Genomic DNA, 26,509 nt, shown 5'->3' with positions numbered 1-26,509 from the left:
AGTAGAACACATCATTGAAATTAGAGGAAAATCGGACGATCCGTTCAACAGTTATGAATTTTTAGAGTTTTGATGCCGCCATCGCTGGATGAGAAGATTACTACCTACAGTACTTGACATCGTGACAGAATAATGATACAATGAAAATATGAAGAGAATTCCACAAAATGTCACTTTTTATGATGATTACAATTTCCTTCAGCTTGTTCTGCAGTGATGACATGAAATGTACCGTAGTCTTCTCATCCAGCGGTGGCAGCAACAGAACTTTAAAAATTCAGAACTTTTATTAAAATTGAGGTATTGATGTTACACAGACTGATACTACTGACAGGCATAGGGTGTGGGCATGTGAGTAATTTACTTCTAATCATTGTGATGTGGCTCTAAATCATTGTAATTGATTTCAGATAAACATTCACATTCATGTCTGTCCACACACTAAGAGCTGTACTCTTTCTGCATCATGAAAAGACAGTCACATAATTAACCCATTGACTGGTTGCGAGTATACTCGGGCAGATGTCTATTGGATTTGCGTGTTATAGCAAAATCAGCTCGTCGTCAGTGGGTTAAATCCTCAATGACTTTCTTTTCTTTTCTTTTTTTTGGTGAGGAGTTCATTAATCTTTTTACTCAAAGACTGTTCTAAAATTCCCTCTGTGCAAATGTAAAACATGAAAGAATATGTATTTGTGAATATAATCATATGTGGATGTAAAATGAGATTACCTTTGTTTCTGAACTGTGAAATTAAGTTTGATTGCATGCTTACTTCTTTTAGGTTTATGTTTGAGGGTAGAGACATTCGACTGAACTCAACATGTGGAGTGTTCATCACAATGAATCCAAGGTAAGGATTTTCAATATCAGCGACCTTTTCTCGAGTCATACAGTCCCAAGACAAAATACAGATCAAACTGCTGTACAGTTGCTGGAAAAAAAACAAAGCAAGTCTTTGCTTGCTCACATTTACAGTGTTGATTAATCAGAGTACTATTTCATAAAGATGTGTACAACAATTTTAGTTTTAATACAGTGGTTGCAGTCTCTTTGGTTTCTAAATGCAACCAATCATCTATGAGTAGTCACATTGCTACCATGGCAACTATAACTGTCTAAACTTAGAACAAATACAAACTTCTAATGGAATGGGCCACAGATCTTTACTTAGTAGGCAAAGATTTGTTATATGTTTTAAAGAAGTCATTATTAGACATAAGGTCTGACTGAGTTATCTTTTCTCTGCTGTAGCTATGCCGGTCGTGTGGAGCTTCCAGACAACCTAAAGTCCCTCTTCCGTCCCGTCTCTATGATGGTGCCAGACTACGCCCTCATTGCTGAGATCATGCTCTTTTCGGAGGGATTCACCTCAGCCCGGTCCCTCTCCAACAAGATTGTTAACCTGTATCAGCTAGCCAGTAAACAGCTTTCACAGCAGGTAGGAGGTTGTCATGGTTGATGCCATCTGGCAATTTGAATACAATGAATGTATGGCATTGCATAGTTGGTTTTCTTTCTTCTTGATTTTAATGTAGTCTGTGGAATCCTGGTGTAGTAAGCAGACCACCCAACCATTCTGAATTTGGAGGAAAGAATCTTAATTTTGACCATTTCCAGCTCTTGTTTCAGTGATAGTTTCCTTCTTTTCGTGATAATGGTACAACACACTCCTTTGGGAACTGCTCTTTTTTTCTTACTTTTGAGCCACATCATCCCATTTTCAGTCAGAGAGGTTGGGTGGTCTCATGGTTTGCTAATGTACTTGAAGTGGCCTATTTTTTTATTCATTTCCATTGAAAATCATTGTTGAATTTGCCTTCTTTCTGTCTCCTGCCAGGATCACTATGACTTTGGTATGAGGGCTATCAAGTCTGTCCTGGTTATGGCTGGCCAGAGGAAGAGGAAAGCTCAGATGGAGTAAGTCGTGTGCCGGTCACACTCTGTGTCCACTATTGGTCCGGGAGACAGACTCTAATGATAATCATCTTGTCTAGTAGTCCACATCTCAATAAGCTTGTGTTTTATGTTGGCCTCTCGTTTCCAATTACACAGTGATTTTGTTCAAATAGGTTACTACAGCTTTTTAACTTGCTCATTTTTCTCTTTCTTTTTTTTATATTTATGTTCATATACTTTGTATTATATCATTATTTAGGGGGTGATTCTTGTATTTGAAAGACTTTTTGGTATTGCAAATAGAATTTGATACAAATTGAATTGAGTTGGAAAATCTTTACACTTTTGTATGTTTGGTCTCATACTTTATATGCATTGATTGATCAGTATTGATTTCATGATATTATAGAAGGATATCATATAACAGGGTGTACCAATAGACTCACAATGTGGGCCATCTTTTGAAAAGATATACTGGAAAATAATGTTCTGTTTATGTCCCGTTGATGAGATGTGCTTCACATGGGCAAGTTTTAAAATGCTTCTTGTCATGTTGAATAATGTTAATGTGCTTTGGTTACTGTCCTGTGACTCCAGAAAGATAAGCAATAGGATGTAAGCCAAGTAATCATACACACCTGGGGGTGACACCCCAAAACACAGTCATGAAGATTTCTTGAAAGTTACATATTGAAGCTAATACTTCAGATATTTTCCCTGAAACAGAACTTTATTCATATATCTTTATTTGATCAGGAACATTATGATCTGAGGTCAATGAATGCTTGAATGGCAAATACCCTAGGTCATATTTCGAAGTTCCTTTTGAGCCATTCTATCAAAATATGCTGAATGTTGATGACATTTTCATATTATTTATCTTTACTTTGTTGCAAGATCTAAAGCGGCTAAGCCCTTGTCTGAACTAGAGGAAGCTTTCATCCTGATCCATGCCCTGAAGGACGCCAACTTGCCCAAGTTCCTGGCTGAAGATGTCCCTCTCTTTGAGAGCATCCTAGCTGATCTCTTCCCTGGCATAGACCCACCACAACCTGATAATGGGGTGCTAGAGGTAAGATATACAATTGTAGTTCCCCATAATAATAAGCCTTTTTCAATCACTGTTTTGATAAACAGGTTAATGAATCATTATTGTGGTATAGATGAGACTACACACAAAAATGAATGAAGCAAATTATTATCACACTGATGAGAATATTATGTCAATTCAGTGGATCTGAAAAAGTATGTCACAGTTTGGTGACTCGTCAACAGCAATCGATGTCTCTGTTTTACCTTAGATCATAGAAATTCTTCCAAGGAATTTGAGTTATTGAGATTGAAATGAACATGCAGCTTGTTCTAACCATCCAAGGAAATTAGCATTCACACATCTCTGTGATGTATTTACATACATCTCTATGATGTATTTACATACATCTTCAAAATGTATTTTAGGGAGCAATTCTTGCATGCTCTCGAAATGTTTGAGTGTTACAGTCTTAGAACATTACTGTACAGCTATTTTCTCTAATGGCAACCAAAGACTCTTCATGAGAATATATATTGTGAATTGAATATAATAAAAGAGATATTCATTGACTTTTGTGGTGCTGCCTGACTTGCGTTGGGGAAGCAAATTGCAACATACAATGTATATGAAACTTCTTCTTCCAATTCCTCATTACCCTTGTTGTGATCATTTTGTTTACTTATGCACCATCCAGAAAGCGATTTCCATGGCGATCCGGGACCTCAGCATGCAGCACTGGCCGAGTCAGATCGAGCACGTCAAACAGCTTCACTCACAGATCCTGGTGAGGCATGGTGTCATGCTGGTGGGGCCATCCGGTGGAGGGAAGACCTCGGTCCGGAGCATCCTACAGAGGGCGCTAGTCGTACTGCCCACCATTCACATGGAGGAGGGACCACAAAAGGGCAAGACTGTTATGGTGAGTAGAATTGGGAAACAGTTATATATTTTCATCAGTTTACACATCTTGCATGTATAGCAATTTGTGTCTGTTTATGTCTTTCTGTGTGTATGTGTGTTTGTGTGTATGGGGGGGGGGGGGTGTGTGGGGGAGTGGGAGGATGGGATGGATGAATTGTCAGAGGTTAATGGTGTTCAGAATTGATGAGGTATAGTCATCCCAGTAAGTGCCTTTCACTCCCTTTATGGAGAAAAGAAGCAAGAAATGAAATAAGTACAGCTGAAATTGTATTCCTCTTTGCCGATTCTTTCTCTCTCCTTAGCGTGACAGAGCTTGGTGCACTACTGCATGGGGCCTGTGTCACATGATATTTAAAATGTTATATGAAATACAACTTTTGAAACTGTGGAATATTGTCCACTTTTAATGTGGTAAGTAGCCATATTAACCAAGCAGTCAAATGATAGTTTAGATCTTAGCACCCACAATTAATGCTTTTTGGACAGAATAATGTCAGTGTGTAAGGGAAAAAATGCACCCCAAAAATGCTCATCACATGAATTTGGGTAAGTTAGAAATGCATTTCAGAAGCATGTTCAACTCAAAGGTTGTTTTTGTATCCATCATGTAAATATTGTGCCCTGTTAGGGGAACCAGATGCAGTTGAGTATTGCGTATGTTATTTCCCCAAGTATGATGGCAACTGTATTGGATACAACTTTTCATTTCATGTCCACATGTTTTATTTTCAGAAAACATACGGCAAGAAAGGGCGTATAGAAACCTTCACCCTGAACCCCAAGTGTGTGAAGATGGGAGAGCTGTACGGACAGACTGACCCCAACACTCTGGAGTGGACAGACGGACTGCTGGCCTCGGCCGTCAGGAAGTTTTCCAGGGAGAGCGCCAACATCGCGACGGGGGAGGACGGAGAGGCGAGACCAGGGACCATCGCCAGTGGGACCTCCAAGGATGTGGAGTCCATGTCTGGGGTGGGTGCGGTCTCTTTTGGGGTGTGAAGATTGTCATTGAATATTGTATTGAAAGTGAATATAGCATTGCATTACAGACTATGGACAAATATTAACATGATGAAAGATAGAGAGAAGGAGACGAAAGGAGAGTTTGTGAGAAAATAAGTTATCAAGTGACTGATTAAGAGCTAGTAGTGTATTAAACTTTTGAAAGGTATACTTAAAGGCATAATTTACCATTTGCAGATGAAACAAAAACCCAGCATTAGTGCTTTAAAATAGTGCTAAAATGTTAGTTAAGGATAGAAACAACCACTGTAAAAATTTGAATCTGTAAAATCGATGTTAAGTATTGCTAAATATACAAAATGGGAACAATAGTTATAATAGAAATGTTTCCAGACTAAACCGTCTACAGTTACGGTTTATTAAGAAAAATACTTGTATCTCCTTATATTTTAGGCTTTATTGCAAAAATTTTATATGGCAGGTTATTTTGTGGGACAACAGACCTACTCATATGCTTCAAATGTGATATCTTGAACATTTTTGAAATCACTGCTCCCAAAGGTAAACAGGAACTTTGAAAGAAGTTGGACGTAGATTCTCTTCAGAAGATTAAAAGTCCATTGCAGATTTTTGAATTGGTTTTCCATATTGCTCCTGGTTACAGAGGACTACCCCACAATCAGAGTCCAGGGGTCCATCTCGCGCCTTTTCCATCCCGCCTTCCACCGCTGCCTCCCAGTCCATCATGGAGTCCACGGCGGGGGAGAGCGTGCGCCCTGTCACCGAGGACCGGAGTGAGAAGGGTGTGCATGGGGAGCAAACTCCCACCGACTGGCACTGGCTGGTCCTGGACGGTCCTGTGGACACGCTGTGGGTGGAGAACCTCAACACTGCCCTGGATGACAGCAAGCTGCTCTGCCTGGCCAATGGGGAGAGAATCAGTCTGACCACTGGCATGCGGCTACTCTTTGAGGTGGACAACCTCTCTCAGGCCAGTCCAGCCACCATCAGTAGATGTGCCATGGTCTACTTGGTGAGTTACTTCATTATTCCTCACCCACTGTTCCTGTGCCTTGGATCCACTTAGATGGAGTAATGGGTTTTTGAGTCATTATTGTTATCAACTGTCCGAAAAATCATTAATTTTGCTCTTCTTTCAGGACCCAGTTGATCTTGGATGGAGGCCCTTCGTGAAGACCTGGATCTCAAAGCTTCCAAAAGAGGTGAGTGGCGTGGTACTGATACAGCTGCAGAATATTACTGTTTCCAGAAGCTATCAATTTAAGAGGCTGTACACTGTATGTATACGTCACATATTATTTGCTCAAAGCTGACAGGGAGACCCTTCTTTTCAGTCTCATTTTATGTGTCATTATGGTGTTGTCTGAAACGCAATACAAATATATTGTGTAATGCTACTTCTTTCTTCAGTGTGCCCAGGCACATAGCTTAACTTTCCAAGCTTTTTCATCAGCATTCAGTAATCCCTCCAAACTTGCCCTAGTAGTAAAGTTAACAAACCCACTCAGGTGTAGCAGCGTGCCTCAGTTCAACAGGAAGGCTACGGTGATGAAAAAGGGAATAGGGGATAAGATAATATATATTCATTGACAGTTAGTTCCTAAATATTTGTGCCAATCGGCAAAGAAAATACTCCAGTGTGTGCACTAATCAGCGAACAAAGTGCAGTTAGGGTAACATTCATACTTTCGCGTAGTATGTGTGTGTTTTGTGTGTATCAAAAGTTGTACCCAATGTAAATTGTAATGGAGGACACTGTGATAAAATCCCCAGTTGTAGTACCAAATTTCTGACTGGTACTGGTATCATGCACCCCTCCAGATTCCAGAGAGTGGGAAGCATCACCTACAGGCCCTGTTTGACAAGAGCCTAGACAAGGGACTGGAGTTCCTACATGAGTACAGGAGCTACCAGCACGTTCCCGCTACCGACACCAGCATCGTCAGCACCTGCTGCAACCTCCTGGGAGCCTTCCTCGATTTCATCGGCAAGAATGGTGGCTATGGCAACCCTGGTATGTCATGCTTCTTTCCTGCTTGTGCTTCAGATAGTCACAGATTTTAAACGTTGCATGATGTTTATTCTTCATACCTTGTCCACTTCAACAAAATATGTGGAGCATTTCAAAATTTGTAGTATATCAAATCCCATAGTCATTATGTGAATACAAGTACAGCTGTAGATATATTTAGCAGAATACCCAATAATCCTCTCAGTGAAGGGATATAAATATACAAGAGTATATCATTCTAATACCAGTGTACATCTAATATCTGAATCATATTTCCTTATGATATTTGAACATTTTGACATGAAGCGCTTTATCGTCTCTCAGGCTAGTGCTTGACAGAGTACGTGACCAAGTATAGATTCCATGATGTTCAAATGGCGAGAGATGCCACAGTCTTTAAGTCAGTGGCTGTGAAATATTTCCTTAGGTTTTTATGCATCCATATGCCAATTGTGTTCAAGCTTTTGTAGACAGAGTAACAAGTGTATTTATGCAGCCAGCCGTCTCATATGTTGTCTGAATAAAATTGAAAACATGCTTTCACAAGTATTATTGCCTGTATTGTGTATTTGGCAGATGATGATAGACCGTCCAGTGGCGAAAGCCTGCTGTCCAGTCATTCTGGACGGTCATCCCGGGCAGGCAACAGGAGGGGAGGGAAGAAGAAGCCCCCAGAGAAGCCCAAAGTTCAGTCCAACAAGGCAAGGTAAGCAAACTGCCTGATCCTCATCCTACTGTTGTCTTAAAATCATAATATACTGGAGGAAACAAAGAAAGTTGGGTTTCAGTATATCCTAATCTTTTCTTGACTCATCACACCTGGGGGGCATTTCATCAACGAGTTCGTCGGAGTTTTCACCGACAAATTTGCTATCAGCCAATCAGACGCAAGGATTTCATTAGCTTTTAACAGTTGTCAGTTCAAATCCTTGCGTCTGATTGGCTGATAGCAAATTTGTCGGTGAAAACCTCCGACGAACTCGTTGATGAAACGCCCCCCTGAGATGATTAAATCATGAAAAATGATTGATCTCATTTACAAAATCAAATGATATGGGGTAGCTGTGATTCACTGGTGCTAACAGTGAGTGTACATACTAATCCACATTGTACCTTGGAACTGACTACTGCACCATACACTGTAGTTGGTGTGATATATTTTGTTTGTTTGTCTGGAGTATATGTATACACTTAAGAAATTAAAATATGATAAATGTGTGCTGTTACATTTAACAGACAGCCTGAAAAGTGACATTTTCTTGATTTTTAAGCTATCGCTTCTTCGCTTATTCATCAGACTGTTTATCTTCCTGTCATGTATCTCTCTAATTTCCTTTACATGTTGTTGCCAACTACAAGTAGTTGTATATCTATCAATACCTTCATACATGTATGTCTGTCTAATGATAGTCTATGTGTCAATCTACTTGTCATCTATTCATTAATCTGTCTGTGTTGTTGTTTCTCACTATCACCTCTAGCACCAAAGAGTGGTACCTCCAGAAATACCCCGACCAGTTCCACAACATCCTGGGCAAGATCTTCGTCTTCTGCTACGTCTGGTCCATCGGAGGTGTCCTGAAGAGGGAGGATGACAGTGATGATGATGGGGGTATCTCCATTGGACCAGCTGGAGGAGGAGGAGGCGGAGGAGGAGGAGGAGGAGGAGGGAAGAAGAGCGAAGTCGTGGAGCTCAATCTCTCCTACGAGTTTGACGGCTTTGTGCATGATATGTTTGACACTGAGCCTCCACTGGGTAAGATTTTGACCTCCTTTCACTAGTGAAGTTTCTTTCACTCAAATTTCCAACTGAAACTCAAGCAGTGAAAGAGCATCATTCTAGTGAATGCTGTTCTGATGTATGTTAACATATGATAACTACAGATGATAGCTGACACACTTGAGGATATTTGACCATTCTAAAGAATGATAGAGGTGATCAGACTTTTCGTTTTTTCAAACATTGGTTCTATTCTAATACCTTATCATTCCAGACATCACGGAAATAAGCACTGTAATGATTCGATACCCATATGCATCCATTTATGATGATTCAGTCTAAATAAATAGAGAAGAAGGATGCACATGTATAGTGACATTGTGTTACAAGTGTTTTCTATCCTGGTAAAGAAAATGAATAAATAGAATCTTTCATTTCACTTCATTTCATTAATTGTTTATTTCCGCCAAAATCATAAATAATCATGAAAACAACATCATAATATAAATACAAAATATTTCAAATATTTATATCTGTGAGTGAATCATTGATCTTTCAACATCTAATCAGTGAGTCACAATCCATACAAATGTTGTAGAGTATATGACGTACAAGTGTAAATGGTAAGTTATGGCCAAAATCATTATTCCATTTTCACTGCCATGTTTGTACACATAACTATATTTCAATAACTTTGTTGCTTTCTTGTAGGAGTGAGACTCCCGTCGGGAAGCCGGACCATCTTCCACTACTTTGTGAATCTCGAGAGTGGCAAGTTTGTGCCGTGGGATGAGCTGGTTCCGAGCACCAAGTCCCTCATCGACAAGGGTGTGATCCACGTCTCCCTGGGGGAGCAGCTGGGGGTTACCAATCAGATGAGCAAAGAGGTATGGGCTTTAAGTTCTTTGCTTGGTTTTATTTCCTATTAAGTCTTGTGTCTTAACCAGTTGAAGATGAGTATCGAGTAAACTCAGGTAGGTGTCTATGAGAAATGTGTATTATAGCAAAATCAGCCCATCCTCCATGGGTTAAGGCCCATGCTCTACATTTATTTCGTGGACCCAGTTACTTGAGACTTGATGTGCAAAGTTTTGATTACAAGCAACTCTCCTCCTAATGAAGTCCTTGGGATCGGCAGTTTTCATTTGTTACATCAAAATTTCGTTATAGCTGAATAATAAGATATATAAAGATATAAACTGGTAGACTATAATTTTGGGACCTGAATGTGTACTTTGTCGTAATGAAAGTTTCGTTATAAGTGTGTTCGTTTAAATGGGAGTGCGCTGTACTATAAGTGATGGGTGTAGGGTAATGCATGATGCTTACAAATGATTGCTGAAAATTAAAGTGCAATAACTGTTAATATATCATCATTGCTAGCCATCAATGCAGATGACAAATGGACATTAGAGTCTGTGTTTCTCCTAAGCCGAATGTATTCCCTATACTGTCAAGCTAGACTTCTCCCGAACTTGTTACCATCAAGCCGCTATTTCACATGCATGATATCGTCTTGACCTGAAGAAATTGACTTGTTTTGTTGATGTCTTACTATTTCAAGGCCATTTCAGTCCGAAATGCGCAAAGCTTTGTAATACTTTTTGTTGTTTTTACAGTATATCTTGTGCCATAATGGAACTTTTTAAGTCATCAAAATGTTTTCTTCTGTCTTAAAACCTGATATTGATGCATAATTTTCTGTTGAACTGTTATTTGCCAGAGGTTGAATCTTAGTCATGAGGATCCCTAATGAAAGATATAGCGTATACAGTTCAGCTGATACCAGTGAAAATAAGAATGATGTATAGAGTAGAAAGGAATACTTTGAAAATTCTTGCCTGTCATCTCCAGGTCTCTCTTGAAGACAGTGAGCTAGTTACTACAGTGGATACCATCAGATACTCATTCCTGACAAGCCTGCTAATACTCAACAAGAAGCCAGTTCTTCTTACAGGTAGGTAGCAAAGGACTTAACCTTATTTTAACTGGGCTATTTGAGACCATTTGGGGGGAGGGGTCAATTTGACCCCGCCCCCCCCCCCCTTCAGATGTCGGCCGCCAATTGCGCAAAATTTTGCCTAAAGATAGAGCCGGATGTCAACTACAAGATTACATGGTCATACAATAGAAAAATATTGGCTTTCTATTTTTAATAAATGAATTATGCAAATATGTGCATGAAATAATATTTTCACCTATAACTCCATTAAAAAGACTGAAGGATTGCTAAATTTTTGTGTCAGAGTTCCTCAAGACACATCAAACAATTTTCTTGTAAAAAAATAGCACAATCAAAATCAATTTCTTTTGCTTTTTATTGTTTTGTTAATTTATTATGTATTTTATTGTTTTTTCGACCTTTTGTTTTCTATTGTTTTTTTTCCAAAATTTGTCGCAGGCACCTTTTCATGCTTATCTACACTAGAATTGATTAATTTCAATTGTTAAAACTTGAAATAATCTAATTTATATCAATTTAACCAAAAAACACAATTTGCATTGGATTTGCACACGATATGAATTTGAGCTGTTTTCAGGTTGACATGCATATGCAAAACATTACGTAACTTCAGAACGGTGTACCCGGACGTTGCAAATTTGGTCTCAAAATATGTAGGAGACTTCAATGAAAAACAGTCACGAAACAATGCGGCAAAATCTTTGCGCGTCGGGGAATCGTGGCGCGAAATGTCAAGGGGGGGGGTCAATTTGACCCCCTCCCAGTTAGAATAGGGTTAAATTGTAACCTCTGTATGTTTGCTTTTTGTTCTGATTTCTGTCCTTTAGAACAGATGAATACATACATGTCTCTTGAATCTAGACATCAGAGTAGAGTAGGTAGAAAATTCTCAGACTCTCTTCTTCTTGCATAATATGCTATTGCCTGGCATGTGTTTCATGGATTAATTTCAAATAATGAACTAAAAGTGTATAAAGGTTAGGCATACATCTTAGCTTGTGCATCTTCAAACAATCTGTAGGTGCCATTACTGTACTTTAAGTGAAAGGTAAAATCTTGCTGTAAGCTCTAAACTTATTGAAGGTAACCACGCTTGCGTGCCTTCTATCATAACCCTTGTCTCACAGGGGATTCCGGGGTGGGTAAGTCAGCCCTGATCAGCCACATGCTGAAGCGTCTGTGCCGAGATAAGGGGACGTCCACAGAGCACGGCACCATCCTCGGGGAAGTCTTCAACTACAGCGACCGGGGAACCAACATCCTGTCCAACATCTCCGCCCTGACGGCCAGCGTACTCAACGAGGATGCAGATGCAGGTAGGTGCAAGTGGGATGAGGATTAGTCAATCAAAGTTACCATTCACATTTAGGCTCAAGTTTATGGATTTTGACTGTGTAGTTGTACATGTTGAAACTGCAGAGATTGATGGATGTTGTCTTCAGAGCAAGTGAGGAAAAGGGGCTGTCGATTAACATCGGGAAATCGGTAACCATGGTCTTCAGCAAAACTGCACAGCCACCTCGATGTTCGATAGTCATAAATGGACAAGAGCTGAAGCAGGTGTCATTTTTCAATTACCTCGGTAGCCTGCTGACTTCAGACAGCCGCTCAGAACAAGAAATCAAGCGTAGAATCGGCATTGGAAAGACAGCGTTTCAGAACATGCGCAAGGTGATGACGAACCGCAAATTGTCCATCGCCACAAGGAAACGGTTCTTGAAGACATACATGTGGTCAGCTATGACATACGGCGCCGAGACATGGACAGTTAACAAAGCCATGAGACACAGAATAGAAAGTTTTGAGATGTGGTGCTACAGGGGAATGTTGAGAATATCATGGACAGAGAGAAAATCAAACACAGAAGTGCTAGAAATGGTGTCGGCTGAACGTGAGCTGCTCTCGACCATCAGGAAACGTCAGATGCAGTTTTTGGGTCATGTTGTGAGGAAGAGGCAAACTGAACATCTAGTCCTGACTGGATTTGTAAACGGAAAGAGATCACGTGGACGACAACAACTCACTTTCCTTTCCGCGATGGCTGGGATAGCTGGCGAGAGAGCATCTACCTTGCTGCATTCGTGCAACGATAGAGGGAGCTGGAGGAGGCTTACTGCATCAGTGATTGCCAACGGGCAGTGACGTCCATGGCAGAACAGAGAGAGAGAGTTGTACATGTACAATGTATGTTCAAGTGCGTGCAGCCCACTGATCTCTATAGAACATATCTGGATATCTCATTGGCCCTTTCATGCTGTACCAACACGTGAAGCCGCAATGCCACCATCTTACCAGGCACACTCTATGGGGATTTGCAAGCATCTTCCAGCAGAGACTGTCACCAAGATCACACGACCTCATGAGTTCCATACACAAGTGTATGGGTGATGTGTGTCGTAAGATGGCGGCGAGGTGGCTTCCAAGTGATTGGCCTGTGGGATATCCACATATTTTCTATAGAGATCAGTGGTTACACTCTACAGTCCTTGAAATAAATCCAGCACTTTACAGGTGCATGTCAGTAAATTGTGTATGCGGTTGATATCCCTCATTGGCAATAATTCTACACGAGTTATAAAGAAGCAGATGTGGAAAAATTCACTCGCCCTCTTTGTTCTTCTCTTCTTCTCCAAGATGTCTGTTCAAAGTAGGAGTAAAATATTCAAGTGGAAGATTAGAAAATAGATGTCATGTGACATTGATGACATCACACACATCCAGTTCTCATTGATGGTTGAGCTCTTGTTAATTACATTACGCGTTATTTTCACAGGAATATTTATGGAAGAGCCATACATGTGTATGTATATAAACAATAAAAAATAGGCTATTAAAAGGGCCATAGATTGAATAAAAGAGTTCGAGGTGTTTCCAAGACCATTTTATGCGTCTTGATAGCAAAAAGAAATGGTTTTGATTCTTGACGCTGTAGTTAGACACTGCAATGTTTCATTTATGACTCCACCTGCTGCTATTACTTGTGCAACTACAGAATGAACATTGAGAATAAAGAATGAGAAATTTACAAGTGGCACATAGCACTGATCTCTTCAACCTTTTTTTCTATGAGAATGTTTTCCATGCATTCAAAAAACAAAATGCAGAGCCAGTGAATGTATCGAAGCTCCGAGCGTTTTTTAAAGTATTTACCTTCTTTTTCCTCAGGTGGCGCCATTGGAGGTGGAAGTCTTGATCTGACCTTCATGACCGGTCAGGTGCGCAAGCAGGCCAGTGGAGTGGTGAGCACCACGCTGCAGCTCAGTGCCCAGACCTCTCCGGCCAGAGTGACCACCCAGATCCAGCACAAGCTGGTCAAGAGGGGCCGGGATACCATGGTGGGCCCTCGGGGCAAAAAGGTCAGTCCTCCAGAGATGCATCTCTGTGTATTGTCTCTTAGTGTTATATGCATGTGATCATTCATATATCTAACTTTGATATTGATGTGGGCATGTTTGTCTTGACACACTGCTAATGGTAATATTTGAATAATAGATCATTTATATATCAATACCATTCCACAACAGTGTAACATCAACAAATGTGTCCAGACAGGATCAGGGGAAGCCACTGAAATATATAGACTGTCTGTGGATTTGATGTCTGTTTGTTTGTTTGTTTGTTAGTTTGTTTATTTTTCTTGTGATTAAAGAATTTATGTGCTTTTATGAACTAAAGACATAAGGAGTTATGCCTACTTATGTAATATTATTATGATAGAACAGTTAAACGTCTTTTGACATCATTCATCGTCATTGCAAATTATCTCTGATCGTGTGTGTTATTTCACTTTTAGTTTGCAATTACTTGTTAACTGTAATCATAACAACATGCAATTTATTTCTTTACTGTTCATAACTCTCCAAAGTGTTACATATATTCAGATGTCTACAGTCTGAATTCAAATGTTTGACGGTGTCTCCCACAGGTCTTGGTGTTTGTGGATGACCTCAATCTGCCAGCCCCAGAGCAGTACGGAGCCCAGCCCCCTCTGGAGCTCTTGAGACAGTTTATGGAGCTGAGGGGTTTCTATGATACCACCAGGCTGGCATGGAAGGTGAGGTGCCAATGATGCATGGGACCACGAATTTAAGGGGTCCATCTGCTGTTTAAAAAACTCTTCACAATTCAGCTGTAGCATTTTCTTGTTTAACCCATAGGTTTTATAGATCACAATGGTGTTGTGCATTGTGCAGTGGCTTTACACTAAATCTGAATATATCAATATATGAAATTTTAGTGCTTTAAACCTTGTGGCTTTATGATGGGGTAACCTTGAATGCCCTATTACAAGTAGCAGACTTCAAGTGTAATGGTAATAAGCAGTGACCAATGACAACAAACTGTACTTTTTTCTCTATTTAGTGCTTTTTTTCTGAAAAAAGAAATACAAAACTACTTGAAAACTTTACAAAAACTTCCTGGGTCATATTAATTGTCATTGTACACACAAGAGGACAAGTTCTTGTATCAAGAATCCTTTTCCTTCCCCCTACACAGAACATTCTTGATGTGACAGTGGTGGCTGCTTGTGCCCCCCTGGGAGGGGGACGGAATCCAGTCAGCCCTCGCCTCCTTAAACACTTTTGGTGAGTTAAGACCTTAATCCTTTTGTTATGTACACATCTATGACATAGGGAACAAGTTTGAAATGTAATTCAGTCGTGTGTCATTTTGCATAATGCCTTCCAAGCATGTCCCTATACTGTAAAAGTGGATATTTTTGCGCGACTAATTTTTCGCGCTTGGCCCGGTGAGAAGAGTTTCGCGTGTTTTTAATTCCGCGGAATCAAGACACCAAGTACAGGAACATACGGCAAGCAAAGATATTCGCATGCTTTTATTTTCACGCTAGTTTCTGGTTGCGCGAAATGCGCGAAAATTTCCACTTTTACAGTAGTTAATTTTGTTAAGCGTACACTCTGTAGTTTTCATTTCCATGAAAGACAACACTTTGCAGGGGCGGATCCAGGGAGGACCGCAACCGGCGCACGCCCCCCCCCCCTTTATTTTTTGTTGAAACAAAAGAAATAAAAAGAAAAAATGGGGGGAGGGGTGCGTGCGCCCCCCTTTAATTTTGTAAACGCCCCCCCCCCCTCTTTACGGAATTCCTGGATCCGCCCCTGCTTTGCTACATGTTTTATTTATTAACTTGTAAAAAGTAGAGAGGAATATTTTAAGAAATGCTTTGTATTGAAAAAGAGCAAACATTGCTCAAGCCCCAATCTATGTCTGTGGTCTGGGAGACATGCATACACAGGCTCATTAATTATGCACGCATAATCTGTTCAGGCAGGATGCATGTGTGCACTAAATTAGTGTGCACCTTGCTTGTCATAATTACGCTGTGCAGGAATGTTTTTGTAATAATGTTCAACCTCTTGAGTGCTGTTTGCACTCCAAGGGAGCTTGCCCAATGAAGATGCATAAAATATATTTTGTTGTGTGTGCATGCCTCCTTCAATGAAAGTATGAGTTATATTCATTACTGCCGTAGAAACACAAATGCACTCTTCATCTATGTTTTTTCCTGTGGATTTTGGTTTCTCTTCTCCCCTTCTGTGCCCCGCCTGCCTACCAGCATGCTGTCCCTGCCCCAGCCCTCCACCCGGTCCCTGCAGCACATCTACCAGGTGGAGCTGGGTCAATTCCTGGAGAACAGGGACTTCCTGCCGGACGTCAGGGAGCTCCTCAACCCCCTCGTCTCTGCCTCCATCGCCATCTACTACAAGATGTGTGCCAACATCCTCCCCACGCCCGCCAAGTCACACTACACGTTCAATCTGAGAGATCTGTCCAAGGTACAATTGTATAATTCCCATTAAGCCTCTTAGAACCATGACTCTTAACTCTCAGTGACATCTCATATCCTACATTTGGCAAGAGGTGATAATGGAGTTAATCGCTGGCCAGCCTTGAGTTTTCCTCTGGCTTGATTACATGAAAAGTTTTTGTGATGTTTGTCTTCTGCTTGTTCTGCAAGGAGTTCTCCTTGAAGAAAGACTATGGCCACAACAAGCGAAGATGGTATTTAAAGCACATCTCACTCAGAAATGCTCTTTTCTTAAACCCCCTGCCTTGAAACAGATCGCTGATTGGATAATGTGCTTAATCTGTAAATCACAAGATATTTCAGGACTCAAGATAGGTTATTGAAGTCAGAGAACTTAAATTTTTCTTGTAAAGCTGATTTTTTTTTTCTTTTTTTCCTTGGTCAGCCTATGACAATGAAATAATTTGGTTGTGTATATTTTCATGTGCCTCATCAATATTGTGATGATTTTAATTATTGGAATGCTGTAATCTTTGTAAGATATGAAAGCAGTGACATAGATATTGGATGTGTATCTCAACTTAGGTTGTGTGCACAACATAATAAGAATTGATATTCATTGCTTCTATGCTATGAGAGACTGAATATCGATATCTATCAATGTCATTTTGGGATAAGTTGTTTATTTGAATATCGGGTATGTGCATGATGGTCATTCTTACAGGTGATCCAGGGCTTACTGCTGGCCGATGAGTCCACTGTAACGTCCACCAACTCCGCTGCCCAGCTATTGGCCCATGAAGCCATGCGGGTCTTCCATGACCGACTGGTGGACGACACTGACCGCATGAAGTTCTTTGAGTTTCTGGCTGATGACATGCACAACTACTTTAAGGTAAGACATGAGGGGAATTTCCTTCATGTACCTGTAAACACTCAATGCAGTCATGGGGCACTTAGTGCAATTAAACAAGAGTTTACCTGCTGAATTGCATGGCATAACTCTCTACAAAGTAAAGTATATCGCTGAATTGCTCCCCTTTGGGCATATGTTAAGTGTCTGTGTATCTGCAGCTGTTGTATGTTGAGTGCTTGTTTAGTTGTTCATTTGTTTTTTTAAAGATTATGCAGCAATGATATCTAATTGCCAAAATGACAAAAATCCTGGTTTTAGGATGATCTGTTGGAAGATTTCCAGTTGGATAAAACCTACCCCAAGCTAGATATATTCATTGTCCATGTTGAGTGCTATAAACATGAACAAACAACATGATTCTTGTGTTACTGATTGGCAAATCATCCTTCATATGTTGATATACGGCAATTTGACAATCAATGGCAACAGAAACTACAGTTGTATATTCTATCAGTGAAGCTATATGGCTCAATGCGTGTATAATTCACTTTTCATAATGTGAGGTTCTGTATCAGGGACTTTTAACCCTATTCTAACTGGGGGGGGTCAAATTGACCCCCCCCTCGACGTTTCGAGCCACGATTTCGCGACGCGCAAAGATTTTGCCGTGTCGTTTCACAAATTCTTTCATTGAAGTCTCCCGCATATTTTGAGACCAAATTTGCGACGTCCAGTTACACCGTTTTGAAGTTACGTAATGTTTTGCATACGCATATCAACCAAAAAACAGCTCAAATTCATGATATCGTGTGCAAATCCAATGCAAATTGTGTTTTTTGGTTAAATTGATATAGATTAGATTATTTCAACTTTTAACCATTGAAATTAATAAATTCTAGTGTAGATAAGCCTGAAAAAGTGCCTGCAACAAATTTTGGCAAAAAAACAATAGAAAACAAAAGGTTGAAAAAACAATAAAATACATAAGAAATTAACAAAACAATAAAAAACAAAAGAAATTGATTTCAATTGAGCTATTTTTTTGCACAAAAATTGTTTGATGTGTCTTGAGGAATTCTGACACAAAAATTTAGCAATCCTCCAGTCTTTTTAATGGAGTTATAGGTAAAAATATGATTTCATGCACAAATTTGCATAATTAATTTATTAAAAATAGAAAGGCAATATTTTTCTATTGTATGACCATGTAATCTTGTAGTTGACATCCAGCTCTATCTTCAGGCAAAATTTCGCGGTGTTCGCGCGATCGGCGGCCGAGAGCTGAAGGGGGGGTCAAATTGACCCCCCCTCAGTAAAAACTTGGTCTCAAATAGCCCAGTTAGAATAGGGTTAAAGATTAATAACTCTTTACATGCAGTTTGTCTGAGATGATTAGTGAAGCCGATTGGATTGTCATTTGCATGAAGCTGTGCATTACAATATCTTTGTGAATCAGGTGAAATGGTCGGCAGAGAAGCTGCGGGATGAACCTTTCTTGTTTGGGGACTTCTTAGACCTGAACGTACCATCAGCACAGCGTATCTACAGACCAATCAATGACTACGACAAACTTGCCACCATCCTTGAGGAATACCTCGTCCGAATCAACTACTCCGGAGGACAGGTAAGCCAGGATAAAACTTGGCACAAAGTGCTGTTCAGTTGCCATCTTACTGTGACTTGATTGAAAACGGAATTTATTCATTTATTTTGTACACCAATTTTGAATAGAGCATACTGTGATGAGTAGTAATGCACTCGTGCAAATAGCCGTAGCTTGCAGTGAGTGGTATGGGCAATTGGCTAACTGCAAGATCTGTGCCTCTTGATGAACAGAAGATAGCAAGAATTATTGTAAATTAGATTATCAAGAAGGAGCATAGTTTAATCGTGTCATGGCTAGGTACAGAAACTACGATTTCTGTGTTTGCACCTTTCTACCGCTAAACCTACATTATGCTAATGCTTTATGTTTGTTTGGCTTGTCTGTCATAGCTTGTGTTCTTCCGCGAGGCACTGGAACACATCGTCAGGGCGGCCAGGGTGTTCCGCCAGCCGGGCGGTCACATGGTCCTGGTGGGACTGGACGGCACGGGCAAGTCCACCACCGTCCAGCTGGCCTGTCACGTGGCCGGCTGTGAGCTCTTCAAGCTGATGCTGACCAGGGGTTACGGCCAGGCGGACTTCAGGGATGACCTGAAGAAGGTGTTCAGGAAGGCCGGAGTGCAGGGGGTCAACGTGGTGTTTCTCTTGACCGACAGTGACATCGTCAAGGTAACCGTATGGGCGTGGCTTGAAATGAAATGAAATGAAATGAAATTTATTCATATTCCACATGGTGGACATTATATGATAGAATATACAGGGTATAACACATAGTGGACATTATATCAAAACTATACACAGTATGTTACATGTATATACAAGATATAGTGATATTCTGAGATAGAATAACACCATATACAAATGTGGAGGGGACTACTTAGAAGCACTGCTTGTTAAATGTAGTCCCCCTACAGATTATAGACAAAATGATATCAAAGATAAGGCTGAGTGAAATATAACAAAAACACCATAATTATATACACTATTTACAAGGGCACATGAACCGTACTATGGATATACAAACAAGTCATGTATATGTTACAAAGCATAAGTTTATGTATAAAGTGTTTACAGTGTACATTATATACAGTGTACCATTAGAATAATGAATGAAACAGAAGATGACCTTCCGAGTAGATGGCTTAATAGTCATGTGATGGTTAGACTGTAAGCCCCTTTACAACTGTCAGTCGTCAATGACAAAATTTGTCAGTGTGATATGGTCTGATTGTCAAGATGCTTCTTCATCATTCGAGTGATACAATGTATATGACAGTGTTTCTCTTTGTAGATAATAGCAATTGTGTCAAATACATTGTTATTGTTTTCTGTAAAAACAGTCTGAATGTTGATAGAAGAAACTATGATAATGTTTTATCTGTGTGTTCTTTAATTACAAGGATTCTGTATTGACTTTTAAATATATTGTGGTGAGGGTGATGTTGATAAAACAGACACTTGACTAAAAAAAAACCCCAAACAATATTCATAGTGATGATTATATTGTTTTTGTTTAAAGTATGTGTGATTACAAATGTATCAGATCATATTATATGATGATTTTCTTAAAGGTTGAGTTTAAAATTTACTTGAATGCATTACAACACATGGTGAGTATTGCTGCTCACCACAAATCACTATTTATATTTATCCAGGAGTCCTTCCTGGAGGATATAAACTGTGTGCTGAACTCTGGTGAGGTTCCTGACCTCTTTGACAATGACGACATGGAGGCCATCATGATGGAGCTGAAGAGAGCTGCCCAGGATGCTGACATGCCCGACAACAGAGAGGCTGTCTACTCCTTCTTCATACAGGTCAGCTCAAAGTGTTATCTCCCAGACTTGATCACAAACTGTTTGTCTGAGCTTTTGTTTTATAAGCCCTGTCAAGCATAGTTTGCCCTTACACGCACCAATGCTCTTCTATATGTAAAGCATTCAGTCTCCCAAATAAAGATATTCATGTTTCTACTAAGCCTTAGAGCTCATTGAGCATTTTCAAAATCGCTTGACTTTAAAGCTCATCAGACTCATAATTTGTTACATTAGAGTTATGTCCAAGTCTTTCCAATCATATGTAGGCTCATTTTGGCTTGAACAGTCTCAGTTTCTGTATTGTAAACTGACTAAAATTATCTATATTCGTAGTTGATTTGTATGTTGTCTATTTTTTGATAATTGTGAAGCACTTTAAAACATGTTTGTCTTAAGCGCTATATAAATTTTCCATATTTTATTATTATTATTACTAAAATCCTGTCAAACCACCATCCTGTCAGGGATGCTAATCTCTCAAGAAGAAATGATATTCATAGTCACAAAAAAGAATAAAAAGTTGATTTTAAGTGCACTGACATGAAGGCAATGTTGACATAGTATGCAGTTTTATGAATGTGATAGTTTACAGCCACTTTAGAAAACTATTTATGAAGTCAACTAAAAATACAATATTAACACTGGAGATGATTCTAATTTCCCTGTGTCCTCCTTCCAGAGAGTGAGAACCAGGCTTCACGTTGTCCTGGCAACCAGTCCGGCAGGTGATGCCTTCCGGCAGCGTTGCCGTGCCAACCCCTCCCTGGTGAATTGCTGCACACTGGACTGGTACGATGAGTGGAGCACTGAGGCCATGCTGAGGGTGGCTCATGTCTTCCTCATGAGGGTTGACTTCAAAGGGATCACTGGAGACTCAGACCCACAGGTATGAGCATGACAGTTAAGTTGGAGTTATTCTTGAGTTTATGAATTGTTGATTATCAGAGGAACTGGCTAGCATAGAGATACACTGTACTTTTGCTTGACTCAATGTTTATCATAGGATAAAGTAGACCTGCATATGTAGATCAATCATCAAAGGAGATCTTATATAGTGTTTGTATGTTGAAATAGTTAGTTTTTTGAATTACTGGCACATTCCCTTAGTCTCTTTATCTTTCATATCTTTAATTGACATAATCTGAAAACAGTTAGGTTATGAAGCATCATTTTCAACCGCTTGGTGATGAAAGGGGAATTCGTTTGAGCACTTGAAGATAAGGGCAAGACTGTATTACGGCCGTCACTAACTCTAAGCTTTACAGACTTATAAAGCTGGGAAGATGCTTGGTAATATACAACGCACATGTGCAGTGAAATTTGCGATCCACTTTTGATCTTCTGTCCTGACAGAAATTGAAGGAAAACATTGCCCAAGTGTGCGTGGGTGTCCACGGCGATGTGACCAAGGAGTCAGTGAGATACTACAACGAGATGAGGCGTCATTACTACACCACACCTAGCAGCTACCTGGATCTCATCAGGCTCTACTCCAACATGCTGGGGGAACAGAAGGGTCACTTCATGAACAACAAGTGAGTTCAGGCAGCAGGCCCAAGACTTGCCTGGATCCTCAGATATCATTTATTTCAGCTTGCAGTGTTGTTTTTGTCGTTTGGTGTCTTTTTGGTATTTCTTTAACTTGTAGCACCTACATAGTCATGACATTCACTTTGCCAAAGTAATGATAGGATGTATGCAAACTGTTGGTTGGATATACAAAAATTGTATACCGGTATATCAGTTCTTCTGATACAAAATATACTCCAATATGCATTGATGCATCTGAGTGATGAGTTGATCACTTAGCAGGATTTTGCTATTTTGCATAGTTTGGAACTTGTCAAAGTCAATGCTCTTCTATTCCACCTGCAAAGTAAATAAAGCAAAAAAAAAAAAAAAAAATACAGAATGAGCCAGCCTTCCTGGTTAAATCATCAATCACACTCATCATAATAGATAGATAGATACATGTAGATAGCTAGATAGCTACCTAGCTAGATAGATAGATACATGGATGGATAGATAAATAGATAGATGGATAGATAGATTGATACATGTAGATAGATAGTACATACATACATACATACATAGATGGAGAGATGGAGAGAGAGTGGGGGAAGGGAGAAAAACACAAACTCATTTCACATCTTCATCTAGGTTATTCACTTGTATAAAAGACAACTTTATTCTTGCTCCCTGTGTGTGAAAATTATGCGAGTACCCATCACCCTTTGAATAGCGTCCACAGAAGTTTGCAGTGAGTGTCCTTGTTATTTTCACTGCACAGGAACCGTCTTGGGGTTGGTCTGTCCAAGTTGGGCGAGGCTAACTCACTGGTAGATGCCATGCAGGATGAACTGGTGGCTCTAGGACCCAAGATCGAGGAGAAGGCTAAGGTGAGTTTCTGTTTCTGATAAATCTTGCATTAGTGAAATAACCCAACTCCAGAGGGAAAAAAAATACTTGCTTGAATAGAGGTTGCTTTTTAAGCAGCTGATGTGCAATATCTTGGCTGTGAGTACAATACGTGTTTGTTTTCAGACATTTGTAGCTAGATTGACATCATTTTGCCAGAGAATGTAATGCAAGTATATGCCAATTTTCAGTATCATTGTTAACAATATCTGAAACTCCAGCTTAACTACAAATTTTTACTGATAATGTGGAACCAGAAAGTTTAATGTGTATGAAACTTTCACCAGGAGCCAGGATGTATGAAAGTGTTGTCTATGCCAGTGGCAATTTGCGACAGTTTCATGTTGCAATAATGGCCAATGGCTCCATTTTGCGAAAGTGTCAGGCCACGAACATTTCTAGCCGTGTGGTATGTTTCATACTTGATCAGTTGAACAAAACCCACGATTGTCTCTTTTACTGTAAATGCTCTCTGTATATGTTTCCTAGGTGTGTATCAGCTAAAGCAGGGCTCCACACTAACTTTTACTTTTGGTGGCCCAAAGGCAAATATCTGACCTTTTTTGGTGGCCCGATCAGGCCACCAAATTCTTTATTTCTGAAATTTTGGTGGCCTGACGTGCGTTTTTGGTGGCCCTGGGCCACCGGGCCACCGTTAGTGTTGAGCCCTGGCTAAAGGAATAAACATTAATTGAAACTTTTGTTGTGTCTTCTTCAGGATACAGAGCTCTTGCTGGAGCAGCTGTCCAAGGACCAGGAGGCCGTGGGACAGGTCAGGGAGATTGTGGAACATGAAGAGTCCATCATGAAGAGAGAAGCCCAGATAGTCCAGGACTATGCTGATGTGAGTAAACATAGGACCACTCCCCCTTTTTTTTAGGAACTCAGTGATTCTATGGGGACACAATGAGAAAACTCTTCGGTAGCCTGAGGCTTTCTGGTACAACACTAATGATAATAATAATTATAATAAAGTCTTCTTTATCCAGGGTAGTCTCTTCGTTGTTGCCACTGCTCTACCAGAGGGCCCTGCCATTATTATTACCCTAGCGTTGCCAGGTACCCATTTATACACCTGGGTCGAGAGGGATGTGATGGGTACACATCTTGTCCAAGAACGTAAGCACTGGGCGGGAATCAAACTTGGGTCCTCCAATTGGGAGTCAGGAGTCTTATCCACTATGTCACAGTGCCCCCAGTCCCCCACAATAACCATACATTTATTAAGTCCACCAACACAGAACAAATGAAGCTCAAAGAAAAACCCTGCACTGATGTGACATTGTAAAAAAAAAAGTGTTGCAGTTTGTGAATTAAATGAGATCAGAAGAAACTGTCAATTCCATCCTGCATGCTGACATTCAAACAATGTAGATAAATAAATCATCAAAGTCTCAGAGTGTACATTTGAATGTTGTCATCTACCAGTGGTAGTTTGTATACAGGGGAACTTAAAATAAGTGAGTTAATGAACAAGCTTTGTCTTATGTGTCTACACTAGTAGCCATGTCAAAGAATTTCCTACCGCCAACCTTTGCCACAGATGAAAGGGAAATCAAGACATTTTGTATGTATTCTAAAATACAAATAAACGAAAAACTTTTAAAAAGTAAACAAGACCAAGTAAACAAGTACGCCAGACTAAATCTCTAAATCCCCCATACTGTGATTACCCATCATCCCTCCAGCAAGCCCAGCGAGATCTGCAGTCTGTGATCCCAGCCCTACAAGAGGCCATTGATGCCCTGGACTCTCTGGACAAGTCGGACATCTCAGAGATTCGCGTCTACGCCAAGCCCCCCACCCTGGTCACGCAGGTTTTCGCTGCTGTCTGCATCCTGTTCAGACAGAAGCCAGACTGGAGCACAGCGAAACACCTGCTGGCAGACCAGGGTTTCCTGAAAAAGATGGTCAACTTTGACAAGAACAATGTGCCGGATAAGGTTGGTTCTTTGTTTGTTGTCTTTTGTATCATAATGGGCTTTGTCCAGTCCACCATTGCAGGAAATATTTCCTGTAAATGATAATAGAAGTTTGTTGAATAGTCTGCAAAATTCAGATACTCTACCATAGTGTGGATTCTGATGAGGAATGGAGCAGTGAATTACACTCTGTAAACTCTCTAATTGGTTTTGATACAAATTATCTACTTGGATATGGCATATTATGCTCAAAGGTAGACACAAAAATACTGAGTTTGAAGAATCCTGTCTTGTAGAACCACTTGTGTGGAGTGACAGTTGTACCTGTTGTCTTGGTTACAATAGATTGGTCGTCAGCTGAAGAAGTACACCTCCCTACCAGACTTTGTCCCAGAGAAGGTGGGCCAGGTCTCTCTGGCCTGCAAGTCCATCTGTCAGTGGGTCCTGGCCCTAGAACACTACGTGGAGGTCACTAAGGTAAGAGTATCTACTGGTCGTCTTGGATCCGAAAGAGATTTATATATATATATATTTGTTTTTGTTTGATAGATACTTTATTTTCTGCAAATCAATATACATAAGTTACATAATCATGAAAATGCAGGAAATATACAAAGTAAATTAAACGCAAAGTCGTTTGACTTGCATAAACCAAGATACATACTAAGTACATAATCATGAACACGTAGGACATATGTAAAGTAAATTTAACACAGTCTTTTGACTTGCATAAACAACGATATGAAAGAAATTTAATATACAGTATGCATGTCTATGCAGCAGTGATAAGAATAACATTTATAGTTAAGAAACGATTATGCAGAGGGCCGCCATTATAAGCATTGCTTGAAAAGATGGCCGGCCCGAGGAAAAGATAAGGACGTACTAAATTCGTAACAATATAAATTCTGCTGCGAAGGTAGCAGGGGAAAATAAACTCTGGTGTGCGATGGTGGTGGTGGTGAATGTGTGTGCAGGTGCTTGAGGGTGCACAATAGCAGATAGGCTGGAATTTAGAATAGTGAAATTGGTTTACTGAAAGAGGGGACGATATGCGCTGTTGCTATCAGGAGACCAACATTAGTTACAGGTTTATATAATTTATTTGTTTTTAGTTCATATTTGAAATATACTGTAATAAAATGTACTTCTTTAAGTTTGCTTTAAATGAAAACAAGGAGGCACACTGTTTCAACTCCTCAGGAAGAGTGTTCCATGTATCCGGACCTTGATGTCTAATCGACTTTTGAGCAAGTAAAAGCTTCGGATTACTTAAGTGAAAATCATGGGAACGACGGGTAGGGTATGAGTGAATATGGTCATTGGTTACTAGGGTATTATGAAAAAATGGTAATGCATTTCGAGTGTGTTTATACATAAATATGGCAGTTAGGTATAAATGTATATCATGGGCCTTCAAAGTTTTTAGGCGATAGAATATGGGGTCAGTGTGAGCCAAAAAATGTGAATGTGTGCATATACGAAGAGCCTTTTTCTGGAGAAGAAAAATTGTGTTCAATTTTTGTTTTGCTACTGTTGCCCCATACAATATTACAGTACATTACATATGATAAAAATAAAGTGTTGTAT

The 26,509-nt window shown here is 40.0% G+C and overlaps 1 protein-coding gene across 1 annotated transcript in view; it reads left to right on the top strand.

The window, feature by feature from the left end:
* Positions 1 to 26,509, top strand: part of LOC139738716 (dynein axonemal heavy chain 6-like) — a 90,001-nt gene that overhangs the window by 40,783 nt on the left and 22,709 nt on the right. The window contains exons 37-64 of the mRNA XM_071649356.1: positions 785 to 853; positions 1,255 to 1,441; positions 1,841 to 1,920; positions 2,797 to 2,971; positions 3,627 to 3,851; positions 4,586 to 4,825; positions 5,481 to 5,849; positions 5,977 to 6,039; positions 6,659 to 6,851; positions 7,425 to 7,554; positions 8,330 to 8,604; positions 9,280 to 9,455; positions 10,423 to 10,525; positions 11,659 to 11,847; positions 13,697 to 13,887; positions 14,457 to 14,585; positions 15,029 to 15,117; positions 16,110 to 16,329; positions 17,026 to 17,196; positions 18,614 to 18,781; positions 19,153 to 19,431; positions 20,418 to 20,579; positions 21,259 to 21,465; positions 21,933 to 22,114; positions 22,870 to 22,978; positions 23,716 to 23,841; positions 24,686 to 24,940; positions 25,265 to 25,396. Coding sequence (XP_071505457.1) covers positions 785 to 853; positions 1,255 to 1,441; positions 1,841 to 1,920; positions 2,797 to 2,971; positions 3,627 to 3,851; positions 4,586 to 4,825; positions 5,481 to 5,849; positions 5,977 to 6,039; positions 6,659 to 6,851; positions 7,425 to 7,554; positions 8,330 to 8,604; positions 9,280 to 9,455; positions 10,423 to 10,525; positions 11,659 to 11,847; positions 13,697 to 13,887; positions 14,457 to 14,585; positions 15,029 to 15,117; positions 16,110 to 16,329; positions 17,026 to 17,196; positions 18,614 to 18,781; positions 19,153 to 19,431; positions 20,418 to 20,579; positions 21,259 to 21,465; positions 21,933 to 22,114; positions 22,870 to 22,978; positions 23,716 to 23,841; positions 24,686 to 24,940; positions 25,265 to 25,396 — 4,894 coding nt within the window. The remainder of the gene's footprint in view (positions 1 to 784; positions 854 to 1,254; positions 1,442 to 1,840; positions 1,921 to 2,796; positions 2,972 to 3,626; positions 3,852 to 4,585; positions 4,826 to 5,480; positions 5,850 to 5,976; positions 6,040 to 6,658; positions 6,852 to 7,424; positions 7,555 to 8,329; positions 8,605 to 9,279; positions 9,456 to 10,422; positions 10,526 to 11,658; positions 11,848 to 13,696; positions 13,888 to 14,456; positions 14,586 to 15,028; positions 15,118 to 16,109; positions 16,330 to 17,025; positions 17,197 to 18,613; positions 18,782 to 19,152; positions 19,432 to 20,417; positions 20,580 to 21,258; positions 21,466 to 21,932; positions 22,115 to 22,869; positions 22,979 to 23,715; positions 23,842 to 24,685; positions 24,941 to 25,264; positions 25,397 to 26,509) is intronic.

Source organism: Diadema antillarum, unplaced genomic scaffold, assembly GCF_040938485.1.
Source record: "Diadema antillarum isolate AM-2024a unplaced genomic scaffold, OU_Dant_1.0 scf00000029, whole genome shotgun sequence".
Taxonomy (NCBI): Eukaryota; Metazoa; Echinodermata; class Echinoidea; order Diadematoida; family Diadematidae; genus Diadema; species Diadema antillarum.
The sequence above is the reverse complement of the archived record's forward strand: the minus strand, read 5'-3'. Positions and strand labels throughout refer to the sequence as shown.